Source organism: Oncorhynchus tshawytscha, unplaced genomic scaffold, assembly GCF_018296145.1.
Source record: "Oncorhynchus tshawytscha isolate Ot180627B unplaced genomic scaffold, Otsh_v2.0 Un_contig_8142_pilon_pilon, whole genome shotgun sequence".
Classification (NCBI taxonomy): domain Eukaryota; kingdom Metazoa; phylum Chordata; class Actinopteri; order Salmoniformes; family Salmonidae; genus Oncorhynchus; species Oncorhynchus tshawytscha.
Genome location: NW_024609817.1, coordinates 384,299 through 400,000, shown reverse-complemented (window position 1 = coordinate 400,000; position 15,702 = coordinate 384,299). Strand labels below are relative to the sequence as shown.

General features: G+C 40.9%; 1 protein-coding gene across 3 annotated transcripts in view; it reads left to right on the top strand.

Moving 5' to 3' along the window:
- hdgfl3 (HDGF like 3) overlaps positions 1–10,165 on the top strand; it is a 14,012-nt gene extending 3,847 nt beyond the window's left edge. Inside the window, exons 3-6 of one of the 3 annotated variants that reach the window (XM_042318855.1) lie at positions 790–928; positions 1,274–1,441; positions 8,148–8,276; positions 8,903–10,165. In XM_042318855.1, coding sequence (XP_042174789.1) covers positions 790–928; positions 1,274–1,441; positions 8,148–8,276; positions 8,903–8,929 — 463 coding nt within the window. In that variant the 3' untranslated portion in view covers positions 8,930–10,165. Of the gene's footprint in view, positions 1–789; positions 929–1,273; positions 1,442–8,144; positions 8,277–8,902 lie in introns of all 3 variants that reach the window. The other 2 variants (XM_042318854.1, XM_042318853.1) reach the window with 2 other exon arrangements.
- Positions 10,166–15,702: the final 5,537 nt, after the last annotated feature.

The window sequence follows — 15,702 nt, the reverse complement described above, 5'->3', positions numbered from 1 at the left end:
CTTAAATATAACACTATCTTAACTTGGGTACTTTATAGCGAATACATTTATTGTTTGCACACACACTCTAGTTATAAACATGAACGCTCACTTCACAAAACAGTAGCACAACTTGAGTATATCAGTTACATGACAGAGTCTTTGTAGTACATATATACTGAGTGGACAAAACACTAAGAACACCTGCTCTTGCCATGACATAGACTGACCAGGTGAATCCAGGTGAAAGCTATGATTCCTTATTGATGTCACTTGTTAAATCCACTTCAAATCAGTGTAGATGAAGGGGAGGAGACAGGTTAAAGAAGGATTGTTAAGCCTTGAGACAATTGAGACATGGATTATGTATGTGTACCATTCAGAGGGTGAATGGACAAGACAAAAGATTGAAGTGCCTTTGAACAGGGTATGGTAGTAGGTGCCAGGCGCACCGCTTTGTCCCAAGAACTGCAATGCTTCAGGGTTTTTCATGCTCAACAGTTTCCCGTGTGTATCAACAATGGTCCACCACCCAAAGGACATCCAGCCAACTTGACACAACTGTGGGAAACATTGGAGTCAACATGGGCCTGCATCCCTGTGGAACGCTTTCAACACCTTGTAGAGTCCATGCCCCAACGAATATAGGCTGCCCTGAGGGGAAAGGGGGGGTGCAACTCAATATTAGGAAGGTGTTCTTAATGTTTTGTACACTCAGTGTAAGTTACATTTTTGTGATGACAGATGAATGTTAGTGGTTTGGTTCTGGTCAGGTTGGTATTACTGCTCACCATCTCTGTCCCACCACAGTGCCTTCCTGGGCCCCAGGGATCTCCTACCATACAAGGAGTACAAGGACAAGTTTGGCAAGTCCAACAAGAGGAAAGGTTTCAACGAGGGTCTGTGGGAGATCGAGAACAACGCAGGGGTCAAATTCACCGGCTATCAGGTCCGTCGTGCTTCTCAGTCCATTTTTGTGGATTGGCCGGCACATACAGAAGTATACAAAAGTAATCAAGATATGTGGACAGTGCATTGTGATATTATGGGCTGCTGCTTCACCTTGGTGCAGTCCTCTCCTGGAGAGTTCCTTATAGAAGAGACTTCTATTTTATTTGTTTTCCTCTCAATATTTTCTCAGTTGATCTCAATAGCACATCAGTGAATAGTGTCTGCTCACTGTACTGTTTTGTAGATTTTTCTCATGTCACTATGAAGCCAAAGGTATATTTCCTACTCTGTGTGGACAATAAAGTTGTACTCTATTCTACTGTACTCTGTCCTATGTTCTCAGGCCATCCAGCAGCAGAGCTTTTCCAAGACGGCGGGAGAAGGAGGAGACGTGGCAGACGGAAGCAGTGAAGGGGAGGAGAGAGATTCCATAGAGGAGGTGGAAGATGACAAAGGCAAACTGAAGGAAGACAGGGCCGGGTTCAAACGGAAAAGGACGGCCTCCTCTAAGGTACCAGGTCATCACAAACTAGTTATCAGACCTGTTATTACACTCTATCACACTGTAAACCTGTAGAACTCAACCTTAGTCCTGGAGACCCACAGGGTGTGCAGATGTTTGTTCCAACCCAGCATTAACGCACCTGGTTCAAAGACTTGATAGATGATTAGTTTGGTCAGTTGTGTTAGTGCTGGGCTATATAAAAGTCTGCCAGCCTGTGGGAACCCAGGAACAGGGTTGAAGAACACTGGCTTAACATAAGTGTCACGATGGTCTTTGGGCGTGTTTTTAGATATTTTTGTGTGAGATGGTTGACAACAGGGTCATTTCAGGGGCATCTCTAAAGTGCATCTAAAAACTTTCAAGAGGCTTCCTCTCCTTGCCTCCTCTCCTTGCCTCCTCTCCTTCATCTGCACTGACCGGACGAGGTGAAAGCAATATGACGGATGCCTTCCAACCAGGTATCTGTCTTCACTTGTTTAGCAATGTCAGCTAAATGAAACAAACGATAAGATGAGAGGAAGCCACGTGAGACTATTGAGATCTATCTCTAGTCTCTCCGGAGCTATAGCTAACCTATAGGTTAAAGGTAAAAGGTCAGAGTGCAGGTGCGTATGTTCAGGGGAGCAATGGGAGGGGGGGGGGGGCTATCCTAAGCCTACTGATACATTACATTGCAAGTCGTCAGCATATCTTGAAAAATAATGATTATGAAGTGAACTCGGAGGGTTGAGAAACGCTGATAGTTCCATTTGAATGGTATTTCCTTCATCAGGACAACACAAAGCCTATGGGCCCATACAGAGGCAGGGTGGTTGTAGGTAATGTTACTGTGGTGTCCATTGAGGCCTGGGTTGAAAAAAGTCACCCACAGCCCCCTCCACCCCGTCCTCGCTTAGCAACCACTGTTGCCTAGCAACTGGGCTCTATTACGCACATCTATTCGATGGAATGTAGCATTCCAGAAGACCGACCTCAGCCTCTCAAATTGGAAGTCTAACTCGTGCTTGCATTACACAGATGAACATTTTCTTGCTTTTGTCCTTCAAAGTGCTAGCTATGCTTTTGCTGTTTTGTTTCTCAGTGCAAATACAGCTGTTTTGTTTCTCAGTGCAAATACAGCTGTTTTGTTTCTCAGTGCAAATACAGCTGTTTTGTTTCTCAGTGCAAATACAGCTGTTTTGTTTCTCAGTGCAAATACAGCTGTTTTGTTTCTCAGTGCAAATACAGCTGTTTTGTTTCTCAGTGCAAATACAGCTGTTTTGTTTCTCAGTGCAAATACAGCTGTTTTGTTTAAGCGCACATAGCATTTGACCTGTGTTCTTTATACGTGTAGTGAAAGTTGAACAAATCAGCATCACACACAGAGTTGAACTGAGCTATGCAGAGCATAACAGAGCATGTTAATACATTATGATACTCTTGACAGGGATGTTAATACATTATGATACTCTAACAGGGATGTTAAGTTAATACATTATGATACTCTAACAGTGATGTTATGTTAATACATTATGATACTCTAACAGGGATGTTAATACATTATGATACTCTAACAGGGATGTTAATACATTATGATACTCTAATAGGGATGTTAATACATTATGATACTCTAACAGGGATGTTAATACATTATGATACTCTAACAGGGATGTTAATACATTATGATACTCTGACAGGGATGTTAATACATTATGATACTCTGACAGGGATCTTAATACATTATGATACTCTAACAGGGATGTTAATACATTATGATACTAACAGGGATGTTACATTATGATACTCTAACAGGGATGTTAATACATTATGATACTCTAACAGGGATGTTATGTTAATACATTATGATACTCTAACAGGGATGTTATGTTAATACATTATGATACTCTAACAGGGATGTTAAATACATTATGATACTCTAACAGGGATGTTATGTTAATACATTATGATACTCTAACAGGGATGTTAATACATTATGATACTCTAACAGGGATGATACTAACAGGGATGTTAATACATTATGATACTCTAACAGGGATGTTAATACATTATGATACTCTAACAGGGATGTTAATACATTATGATACTCTAACAGGGATGTTAATACATTATGATACTCTAACAGGGATGTTAATACATTATGATACTCTAACAGGGATGTTATGTTATGATACATTATGATACTCTAACAGGGATGTTATGTTAATACATTATGATACTCTAACAGGGATGTTAAATACATTATGATACTCTAACAGGGATGTTAATACATTATGATACTCTAACAGGGATGTTAATACATTATGATACTCTAACAGGGATGTTATGTTAATACATTATGATACTCTAACAGGGATGTTATGTTAATACATTATGATACTCTAACAGGGATGTTAATACATTATGATACTCTAAGAGGGATGTATGTTAATACATTATGATACTCTAACAGGGATGTTAATACATTATGATACTCTAACAGGGATGTTAATACATTATGATACTCTAACAGGGATGTTAATACATTATGATACTCTAACAGGGATGTTATGTTAATACATTATGATACTCTAACAGGGATGTTATGTTAATACATTATGATACTCTGACAGGGATGTTAATACATTATGATACTCTAACAGGGATGTTAATACATTATGATACTCTAACAGGGATGTTAATACATTATGATACTCTAACAGGCATGTTAATACATTATGATACTCTAACAGGGATGTTAATACATTATGATACTCTAACAGGGATGTTAATACATTATGATACTCTAACAGGATGTTATGTTAATACATTATGATACTCTAACAGGGATGTTAATACATTATGATACTACATTAACAGGGATGTTAATACATTATGATACTCTAATAGGGATGTTAATACATTATGATACTCTAACAGGGATGTTAAGTTAATACATTATGATACTCTAACAGTGATGTTATGTTAATACATTATGATACTCTAACAGGGATGTTAATACATTATGATACTCTAACAGGGATGTTAATACATTATGATACTCTAACAGGGATGTTAATACATTATGATACTCTAACAGGGATGTTAATACATTATGATACTCTAACAGGGATGTTAATACATTATGATACTCTAACAGGGATGTTAATACATTATGATACTCTAACAGGGATGTTATGTTAATACATTATGATACTCTAACAGGGATGTTAATACATTATGATACTCTGACAGGGATGTTAATACATTATGATACTCTAACAGGGATGTTATACATTATGATACATTATGATACTCTAACAGGGATGTTAATACATTATGATACTCTAACAGGGATGTTAATACATTATGATACTCTAACAGGGATGTTATGTTAATACATTATGATGTTAATACATTATGATACTCTAACAGGGATGTTAATACATTATGATACTCTAACAGGAATGTTATGTTAATACATTATGATACTCTAACATGGATGTTATGTTAATACATTATGATACTCTAACAGGGATGTTAATACATTATGATACTCTAACAGGAATGTTATGTTAATACATTATGATACTCTAACAGGGATGTTAATACATTATGATACTCTAACAGGGATGTTAATACAATATGATACTCTAACAGGGATGTTAATACATTATGATACTCTAACAGGGATGTTAATACATTATGATACTCTAACAGGGATGTTAATACATTATGATACTCTAACAGGGATGTTATGTTAATACATTATGATACTCTAACAGGGATGTTAATACATTATGATACTCTGACAGGGATGTTATGTTAATACATTATGATACTCTGACAGGGATGTTAATACATTATGATACTCTAACAGGGATGTTAAAACATTATGATACTCTAACAGGGATGTTAATACATTATGCCATTCTAACAGGGAGCAGTACTGATGAAGCCTGACTGGGGATTGGATGAAACATCATTAGCCATGCTCACTTTTTCAGATACCTACAGAACATTTGGGGTCCAGAAATTATTTTAAAAATCGTCCAGTTCAAAGAATAATGGATGTCACGACTCCCGCCGAAGTCGGCTCCTCTCCTTGTTCGGGCGGCGCTCGGCGGTCGACGTCACCGGTCTTCTAGCCATCGCCCCTCCACCTTTAATTTTCCATTTGTTTTGTCTTGTTTTTCCGCACACCTGTTTTACATCCCCTCATCACTCTACGTGTATATTTTCCTCTGTTCCCCCCCCATGTCTGTGTGTGTAATTGTTCGTTACGTGTCATGTGTGACGCTTCATGCATCCCCAGCCGCGCCCTCAGAGCATGCGCAGACCAGCTGGCCGGTGTGTTTACGGACATATTCAATCAATCCCTATACCAGTCTGCTGTTCCCACATGCTTCAAGAGGGCCACCATTGTTCCTGTTCCCAAGAAAGCTAAGGTAACTGAGCTAAACGACTACCGCCCCGTAGCACTCACTTCCGTCATCATGAAGTGCTTTGAGAGACTAGTCAAGGACCATATCACCTCCACCCTACCTGACACCCTAGACCCACTCCAATTTGCTTACCGCCCAAATAGGTCCACAGACGATGCAATCTCAACCACACTGCACACTGCCCTAACCCATCTGGACAAGAGGAATACCTATGTGAGAATGCTGTTCATCTACTACAGCTCGGCATTCAACACCATAGTACCCTCCAAGCTCGTCATCAAGCTCGAGACCCTGGGTCTCGACCCCGCCCTGTGCAACTGGGTACTGGACTTCCTGATGGGCCGCCCCAGGTGGTGAGGGTAGGCAACAACATCTCCACCCCGCTGATCCTCAACACTGGGGCCCCACAAGGGTGCGTTCTGAGCCCTCTCCTGTACTCCCTGTTCACCCACGACTGCGTGGCCACGCACGCCTCCAACTCAATCATCAAGTTTGCGGACGACACAACAGTGGTAGGCTTGATTACCAACAACGACGAGACGGCCTACAGGGAGGAGGTGAGGGCCCTCGGAGTGTGGTTTCAGGAAAATAACCTCACACTCAACGTCAACAAAACCAAGGAGATGATTGTGGACTTCAGGAAACAGCAGAGGGAACACCCCCCTATCCACATCGATGGAACAGTAGTGGAGAGGGTAGCAAGTTTTAAGTTCCTCGGCATACACATCACAGACAAACTGAATTGGTCCACTCACACAGACAGCATCGTGAAGAAGGCGCAGCAGCGCCTCTTCAACCTCAGGAGGCTGAAGAAATTCGGCTTGTCACCAAAAGCACTCACAAACTTCTACAGATGCACAATCGAGAGCATCCTGGCGGGCTGTATCACCGCCTGGTACGGCAACTGCTCCACCCACAACCGTAAGGCTCTCCAGAGGGTAGTGAGGTCTGCACAACGCATCACCGGGGGCAAACTACCTGCCCTCCAGGACACCTACACCACCCGATGTTACAGGAAGGCCATAAAGATCATCAAGGACATCAACCACCCGAGCCACTGCCTGTTCACCCCGCTATCATCCAGAAGGCGAGGTCAGTACAGGTGCATCAAAGCTGGGACCGAGAGACTGAAAAACAGCTTCTATCTCAAGGCCATCAGACTGTTAAACAGCCACCACTAACATTGAGTGGCTGCTGCCAACACACTGACACTGACTCAACTCCAGCCACTTTAATAATGGGAATTGATGGGAAATGATGTAAATATATCACTAGCCACTTTAAACAATGCTACCTTATATAATGTTACTTACCCTACATTATTCATCTCATATGCATACGTATATACTGTACTCTATATCATCGACTGCATCCTTAGGTAATACATGTATCACTAGCCACTTTAACTATGCCACTTTGTTTACATACTCATCTCATATGTATATACTGTACTCAATACCATCGACTGTATCTTGCCTATGCTGCTCTGTACCATCACTCATTCATATATCCTTATGTACATATTCTTTATCCCCTTACACTGTGTATAAGACAGTAGTTTTGGAATTGTTAGTTCGATTACTTGTTGGTTATTACTGCATTGTCGGAACTAGAAGCACAAGCATTTCGCTACACTCGCATTAACATCTGCTAACCATGTGTATGTGACAAATAAAATTTGATTTGATTTGATGCTGGTTTTTCGCCGGGTCTTGTTTGGAACCCGTGATATTGTATGCTGTACATTATTTGTGTGTCGGGTGCGCTATTCGCTTTTGCCTTTGGTGGGAGTGGCGTTACGCAGTTGCGTCCAACTGTTTTCCTTCTGCCAAATAAAGTGTGCCTGTTGCGCACACTGTTGACAATGGATGCATTCATTAAACTTCATTAAGTACTTACTTTATTGTTCAATGAGACTCTATGTTTCCCACATATTGCAAGACAGCAAATCATATTTGTGAAATTGTATGAAATACTTATTGATACAGTATCATGGACTCTAGCTATCCACTAGCAAAGCACGTCCATTTAGTGTTGCATGAGTGCTGTTCTGACAAATAAGCACCTCATCACTACCTGCACACAACAACTTCCTGCTTTCAACGTCCTCAGGAAGGAGTGGTCCTCAATAGGTTCAGAACTGGCCACGGCCCATGCCTCGCCAACCTCCAGCGATGGGGCATAAAAGCAAGCCCCCTATGGCCTGTGGGGTGGAGAAAACCATGCACCACATTTTTTTGCATTCACTGAATAAATAAATAGTGCTGATCTGTGTGTGTTGTCCCCAGAAGTCATCCAAGCTGTCCAGGATCTCGTCTGGAGAGGAGGATCTGGAGGACGGGAAAGAGGAGGATCAGAAGAGCGGATCGGAGGGGGGAGACCCCGATAACGGCATCATTCAGAACACTGCCGACAGCAAGGTGGGCCGCCCAGGGGGGATGTCAGGGTTGGGGACAATTCTAATTAAAGTCAGTTAAATCAGGAAAGGATTTGAATTTAAAATAATGTTTTATTTATTTAAAATTAAATAGGTTCTCCTTTTCAGTTTATTGAAAATATAACATTTTTACAACAATTAAGTCCGAATTTCAGTCTACTTCTTGAATTGACTGTCTTCAATTTGAATTGACCCCAACCATGGTGGATGTAGCCTGATCCCAGATCTGTTTGTATGCTTGGCGTGACATTGACCCTAGTTGACAAGACATTGCTGACACATTTCAGTCACAGGTATGTTTATTCCTTCCTTGGTACCGCAAAGTGATAGTGTTGCAAGATCAACACTTGATTACTAATTTATTTGATTTAGCAAAGATTAAAATGGAGGTGAAAATGTTGCAGATATTGTTCATTCAATGCAGGAATACTGACACCAGGGGGCATGGTAGCAAAATAACTGTTCTGATTCTCTTGTATCCTTCAAACAGCATTATTATATCACTTCATTGTGTCCTGTGTCACTGTCAGATACTTATGTTTCTGATGTGTATTCTAATTGTTTAATAGGATACTTTTCAATTAGAATATTTTTATGCCTCTGTTCCAGAACCAGTTGCTGAGAGAAGAACATTAGGTGCTGTGGACACCTGCAGAGGGAAGGGAAGGTATTCATTGTTGCTGTCACGTGATATTGGAATGGTCAAACTCCCATAATCACCACCTCTAGCACTACCTGTAATGGGTCATTCACATCTATCTCTATGTAGAAAATAACACACATCTACTACAGTATATCACTAAATCTGTACAACTCTGCTTCAGCCAATAGACGCCCAGGCTTGACTAGAGCCAAGGTAACTAGCTTCAAAACAACATACACACACACTTGTGTCCCCGTCTCTTTCAAAATCAGAACACCACATTTCATATCTAAACAGTGTAAAATAAGCATAAATCGATATTTATATTGACCCTTAGCCTCCACTATCTGATTAATCCATCAATGATGTCATATAGGTAAACATGTTAGCTATGTTTGATAAAACTTCTATGAATATACAGTATAATATACTCCCTTGTGGTCTATGATGATTGATATATGTTGGGTATTGCAGTGTTCTGATCATACTAGTTGTATCTTGGATTTGCTTTTATAAAACAATGGTTTAAGGGGAGGGACTAGCTTAGGGTTGCAAAATTCCAGTACATTTTCAAAACTTTCCAGTTTTCCAGAAATCCCGGTTGGAATAATCCTGCAATCAGGAGGGAATAAGCAGGGAATCCGGTGATCATACGACTGGAATTCATGGGAAACCTGAGAATTTGGGGAAAGTTACTGGAAATTTGAAATGTGTGTTTAACTGACTGTATAACATATCCATATCACTCAGCACTGTATGTTGCTCTTTTATGTAACCGCAAAAGATGAATGGGAAAAGACATAGATAAATGTACGAAGTGTTGTGCACAAACCGACTCTCTAACTCTCTATCTATATATTTGACTTTGGTTGTAGAGTATAGGGCCAGTATTCTACCTGACTGATCTAGCTAACTACTCGTTCCGCATCCCAAATGGAATCCTACCACCTACATACTTTTGTGCACTACGCTGCCTTCATCTTTCTATGGGAAGTGATGAATCGGTTTTAACCTGTGTCAGTAGAATGGGTTATGGTATATTTTAAAAGCTTTCTATAGTGGCATGCTCAACTGTTGTACACAACTACCTAGTTATTTTCTTAACGTTTTCAATTATACTGAACAAAAAGGTAAACGCAACATGTAAAATGTTTCATGATGAGCTGAAATAAAAGATCCCAGAAATGTTTCATATGCACAAAAACATTATTTCTCTCAAATTTGGTGCACAAATTTGTTTACATCACTGTTAGTGAGCATTTCTCCATTGCCAGGATTATCCATCCACCTGACAGGTGTGGCATATCAAGAAGCTGATTAAATTAGCATTACACAGGTGCTCCTTGTGCTAGGGACAATAAAAGTGTTGTCACACAACACAATGACACAGATGTCACAAGTTTTGAGTGAGGGTGCAATTGGCATGCTGACTGCAGGAATGTCCACCAGAGCTGTTGCCAGAGAATTGAATGTTCATTTCTCTACCATAAGCCATCTCCAACGTCATTTTAGAGAATTTGACAGTACATCCAACCAGCCTCACAACCGCAGACCACGTGTAACCACACCAGCCCAGGACCTCCACATCCAGCTTCTTCACCTGCGGGATCGTGTGAGACCACCCACCCGGACAGCTGATGAAACTGAGGCGTATTTCTGTCTGTAAAAAAACGCTTTTGTGGGGAAAAACTCATTCTGATTGGCTGGGCCTGGCTCCAAAGTGGGTGGGTCTATGCCCTCCCAGGCCCACCCATGGCTGCGCCCCTGCCCACTCATGTGAAATCAATAGATTAGGGCCTAATTAATTCATTTAAATTGACTGATTTCCTTATATGAACTGTAACTCAGTAAAATCTTTGAAATTGTTGCATGTTGCGTTTATATTTTTGTTCAGTATACCTGCTGTTTTTCCATTCACAATTCTTCCACAGTGCGGTGAATGAGAAAAAAAGACATAACACAACCATGTTTGCAAGCACCTTTCTCAGACGATATATTGGTTTTCATCCTGAGGCATTTATGACATGTTGGAAACTCAGAAATACAAGCTTCCAAGTTAAAAAAACAACATTTGAACTGCCCTCCAACTATTTACAAGTGACATCACCTACTAAGGAAATTACCTCGATAACAAAATCAGCGTTCTCAAGGAGTTCAAGGCATGTGAATGCACACAACTCGTTTCTCAGAGTTTTCAAGTCATATTTTCAGAGTTTCCGACATGTCATGAATGCAGCTTTAGTGTTTGATGTAAAGTTGGCGCCTGGCATGCTGGAAAATTGTGTTTTCTGCCTTGGTTCAGCTTCCAAACTTACTGTTACACACTCCCATCAATGGTATGCCAGTAGCCTGCTCTCCTTCCTATGTCTTTATGAAAAATATATTCTATTTATTTTTTTGATGATAGTTGATTATAATACTGTGTGAAATGTAAACTCATACATTTTAATTTTTTTATTTAAACCTTTCAATCTTTGTTAATGCTCAGAGTTAGAACATGTTTTACATTTAAAGGTTTGTAGTTTAAAGTAAACTGTTGCTGTTTATGGACAAGACTTTTACAGAATAAACTCATTGGAATGCACTCAGTGTTTGCAAACACAAATTATTTGGATAACACGGACATCTCACATGCAAGAGCACCAACAGAGCCAGAAAAAACAAATCAGATTTTACAAATCAAGACTTATTTCAGGTTTTTATCACTTAAATTAGACACAAATATCCAAATATTGCATCCATAAAACTAGTCCTTAAATCCTCTCCAAACACCTTTAAATCTATTTTGATTCACCATATAGCATTTTATGACAACGAACCTTTTGTTTTATTTAAAAGTAAACAAGAATACAAGTAATTTAGCTGAAAACACATTTAGAACAGTGCTGTATTCATAACATATCCCAGAGTAGGAATGCTGCTGATCTAGGGTCAGGTCCCCCCGTCCATTTATTGTTATTCATTGCAATCTAAAAGGCTAAACTGATCCTAAATCAGTTCCATAATAGGCTAAGACTAGTCACTGACAAACAGAAATGAAGAGTAAAGGTATCCAGTTTTCTTTCTATGTAAAGGAATGTACCACTGAGCAAGATATGCTTGGATGCTGTTTTTAAGTCTCTGTTGTGTTGCTGTCAGTAGAGTACAGCAGTGAGACTACAGTAGTGTACACTAAAGACTACAGTTGTGAGTATTGAATATACTACACTTAGAGTTGACCAGTACAGAATATGAAACAGACTGGCCACCAGGTTATGCTAGGCAGAGAGATACTTTTGGACTGGTTTCTGCAGTTATGCTAGGCAGAGAGATACTTTTGGACTGGTTTCTGCAGTTATGCTAGGCAGAGAGATACTTTTGGACTGGTTTCTGTGGTTATGCTAGACAGAGAGATACTTTTGGACTGGTTTCTGCGGTTATGCTAGACAGAGAGATACTTTTGGACTGGTTTCTGCAGTTATGCCAGACAGAGAGATACTTTTGGACTGGTTTCTGCAGTTATGCTAGGCAGAGAGATACTTTTGGACTGGTTTCTGCAGTTATGCCAGACAGAGAGATACTTTTGGACTGGTTTCTGCAGTTATGCTAGACAGAGAGATACTTTTGGACTGGTTTCTGCAGTTATGCTAGACAGAGAGATACTTTTGGACTGGTTTCTGCGGTTATGCTAGGCAGAGAGATACTTTTGGACTGGTTTCTGCAGTTATGCTAGACAGAGAGATACTTTTGGACTGGTTTCTGCGGTTATGCTAGGCAGAGAGATACTTTTGGACTGGTTTCTGCGGTTATGCTAGACAGAGAGATACTTTTGGACTGGTTTCTGCAGTTATGCCAGACAGAGAGATACTTTTGGACTGGTTTCTGCAGTTATGCCAGACAGAGAGATACTTTTGGACTGGTTTCTGCAGTTATGCCAGACAGAGAGATACTTTTGGACTGGTTTCTGCAGTTATGCTAGACAGAGAGATACTTTTGGACTGGTTTCTGCGGTTATGCTAGGCAGAGAGATACTTTTGGACTGGTTTCTGCGGTTATGCTAGACAGAGAGATACTTTTGGACTGGTTTCTGCAGTTATGCTAGACAGAGAGATACTTTTGGACTGGTTTCTGTGGTTATGCTAGACAGAGAGATACTTTTGGACTGGTTTCTGCAGTTATGCTAGACAGAGATACTTTTGGACTGGTTTCTGTGGTTATGCTAGACAGAGAGATACATTTGGACTGGTTTCTGCAGTTATGCTAGACAGAAAGATACTTTTGGACTGGTTTCTGCAGTTATGCTAGACAGAGAGATACTTTTGGACTGGTTTCTGCGGTTATGCTAGACAGAAAGATACTTTTGGACTGGTTTCTGCAGTTATGCTAGACAGAGAGATACTTTTGGACTGGTTTCTGCGGTTATGCTAGGCAGAGAGATACTTTTGGACTGGTTTCTGCAGTTATGCTAGACAGAGAGATACATTTGGACTGGTTTCTGCTTATGCTAGACAGAGAGATACTTTTGGACTGGTTTCTGCAGTTATGCTAGGCAGAGAGATACTTTTGGACTGGTTTCTGCGGTTATGCTAGGCAGAGAGATACTTTTGGACTGGTTTCTGCGGTTATGCTAGACAGAGAGATACTTTTGGACTGGTTTCTGCAGTTATGCTAGGCAGAGAGATACTTTTGGACTGGTTTCTGCGGTTATGCTAGGCAGAGAGATACTTTTGGACTGGTTTCTGCGGTTATGCTAGACAGAGAGATACTTTTGGACTGGTTTCTGCGGTTATGCTAGGCAGAGAGATACTTTTGGACTGGTTTCTGCGGTTATGCTAGACAGAGAGATACTTTTGGACTGGTTTCTGCGGTTATGCTAGGCAGAGAGATACTTTTGGACTGGTTTCTGCGGTTATGCTAGGCAGAGAGATACTTTTGGACTGGTTTCTGCGGTTATGCTAGACAGAGAGATACTTTTGGACTGGTTTCTGCGGTTATGCTAGGCAGAGAGATACTTTTGGACTGGTTTCTGCGGTTATGCTAGACAGAGAGATACTTTTGGACTGGTTTCTGCGGTTATGCTAGGCAGAGAGATACTTTTGGACTGGTTTCTGCGGTTATGCTAGGCAGAGAGATACTTTTGGACTGGTTTCTGCGGTTATGCTAGGCAGAGAGATACTTTTGGACTGGTTTCTGCGGTTATGCTAGGCAGAGAGATACTTTTGGACTGGTTTCTGCGGTTATGCTAGGCAGAGAGATACTTTTGGACTGGTTTCTGCGGTTATGCTAGACAGAGAGATACTTTTGGACTGGTTTCTGCAGTTATGCTAGACAGAGAGATACTTTTGGACTGGTTTCTGCAGTTATGCTAGACAGAGAGATACTTTTGGACTGGTTTCTGCAGTTATGCCAGACAGAGAGATACTTTTGGACTGGTTTCTGCAGTTATGCTAGACAGAGAGATACTTTTGGACTGGTTTCTGCGGTTATGCTAGGCAGAGAGATACTTTTGGACTGGTTTCTGCGGTTATGCTAGACAGAGAGATACTTTTGGACTGGTTTCTGCAGTTATGCTAGACAGAGAGATACATTTGGACTGGTTTCTGTGGTTATGCTAGACAGAGAGATACTTTTGGACTGGTTTCTGCAGTTATGCTAGACAGAGAGATACATTTGGACTGGTTTCTGTGGTTATGCTAGACAGAGAGATACATTTGGACTGGTTTCTGCGGTTATGCTAGACAGAAAGATACTTTTGGACTGGTTTCTGCAGTTATGCTAGACAGAGAGATACATTTGGACTGGTTTCTGCGGTTATGCTAGACAGAGAGATACTTTTGGACTGGTTTCTGCAGTTATGCTAGACAGAGAGATACATTTGGACTGGTTTCTGCGGTTATGCTAGGCAGAGAGATACTTTTGGACTGGTTTCTGCAGTTATGCTAGACAGAGAGATACATTTGGACTGGTTTCTGCGGTTATGCTAGACAGAGAGATACTTTTGGACTGGTTTCTGCGGTTATGCTAGGCAGAGAGATACTTTTGGACTGGTTTCTGCGGTTATGCTAGGCAGAGAGATACTTTTGGACTGGTTTCTGCGGTTATGCTAGACAGAGAGATACTTTTGGACTGGTTTCTGCAGTTATGCTAGGCAGAGAGATACTTTTGGACTGGTTTCTGCGGTTATGCTAGGCAGAGAGATACTTTTGGACTGGTTTCTGCGGTTATGCTAGACAGAGAGATACTTTTGGACTGGTTTCTGCAGTTATGCCAGACAGAGAGATACTTTTGGACTGGTTTCTGCGGTTATGCTAGACAGAGAGATACTTTTGGACTGGTTTCTGCGGTTATGCTAGGCAGAGAGATACTTTTGGACTGGTTTCTGCGGTTATGCTAGGCAGAGAGATACTTTTGGACTGGTTTCTGCGGTTATGCTAGACAGAGAGATACTTTTGGACTGGTTTCTGCGGTTATGCTAGGCAGAGAGATACTTTTGGACTGGTTTCTGCGGTTATGCTAGACAGAGAGATACTTTTGGACTGGTTTCTGCGGTTATGCTAGGCAGAGAGATACTTTTGGACTGGTTTCTGCGGTTATGCTAGGCAGAGAGATACTTTTGGACTGGTTTCTGGTTTCTGGTTATGCTAGACAGAGAGATACTTTTGGACTGGTTTCTGCGGTTATGCTAGGCAGAGAGATACTTTTGGACTGGTTTCTGCGGTTATGCTAGGCAGAGAGATACATTTGGACTGGTTTCTGCGGTTATGCTAGGCAGAGAGATACTTTTGGA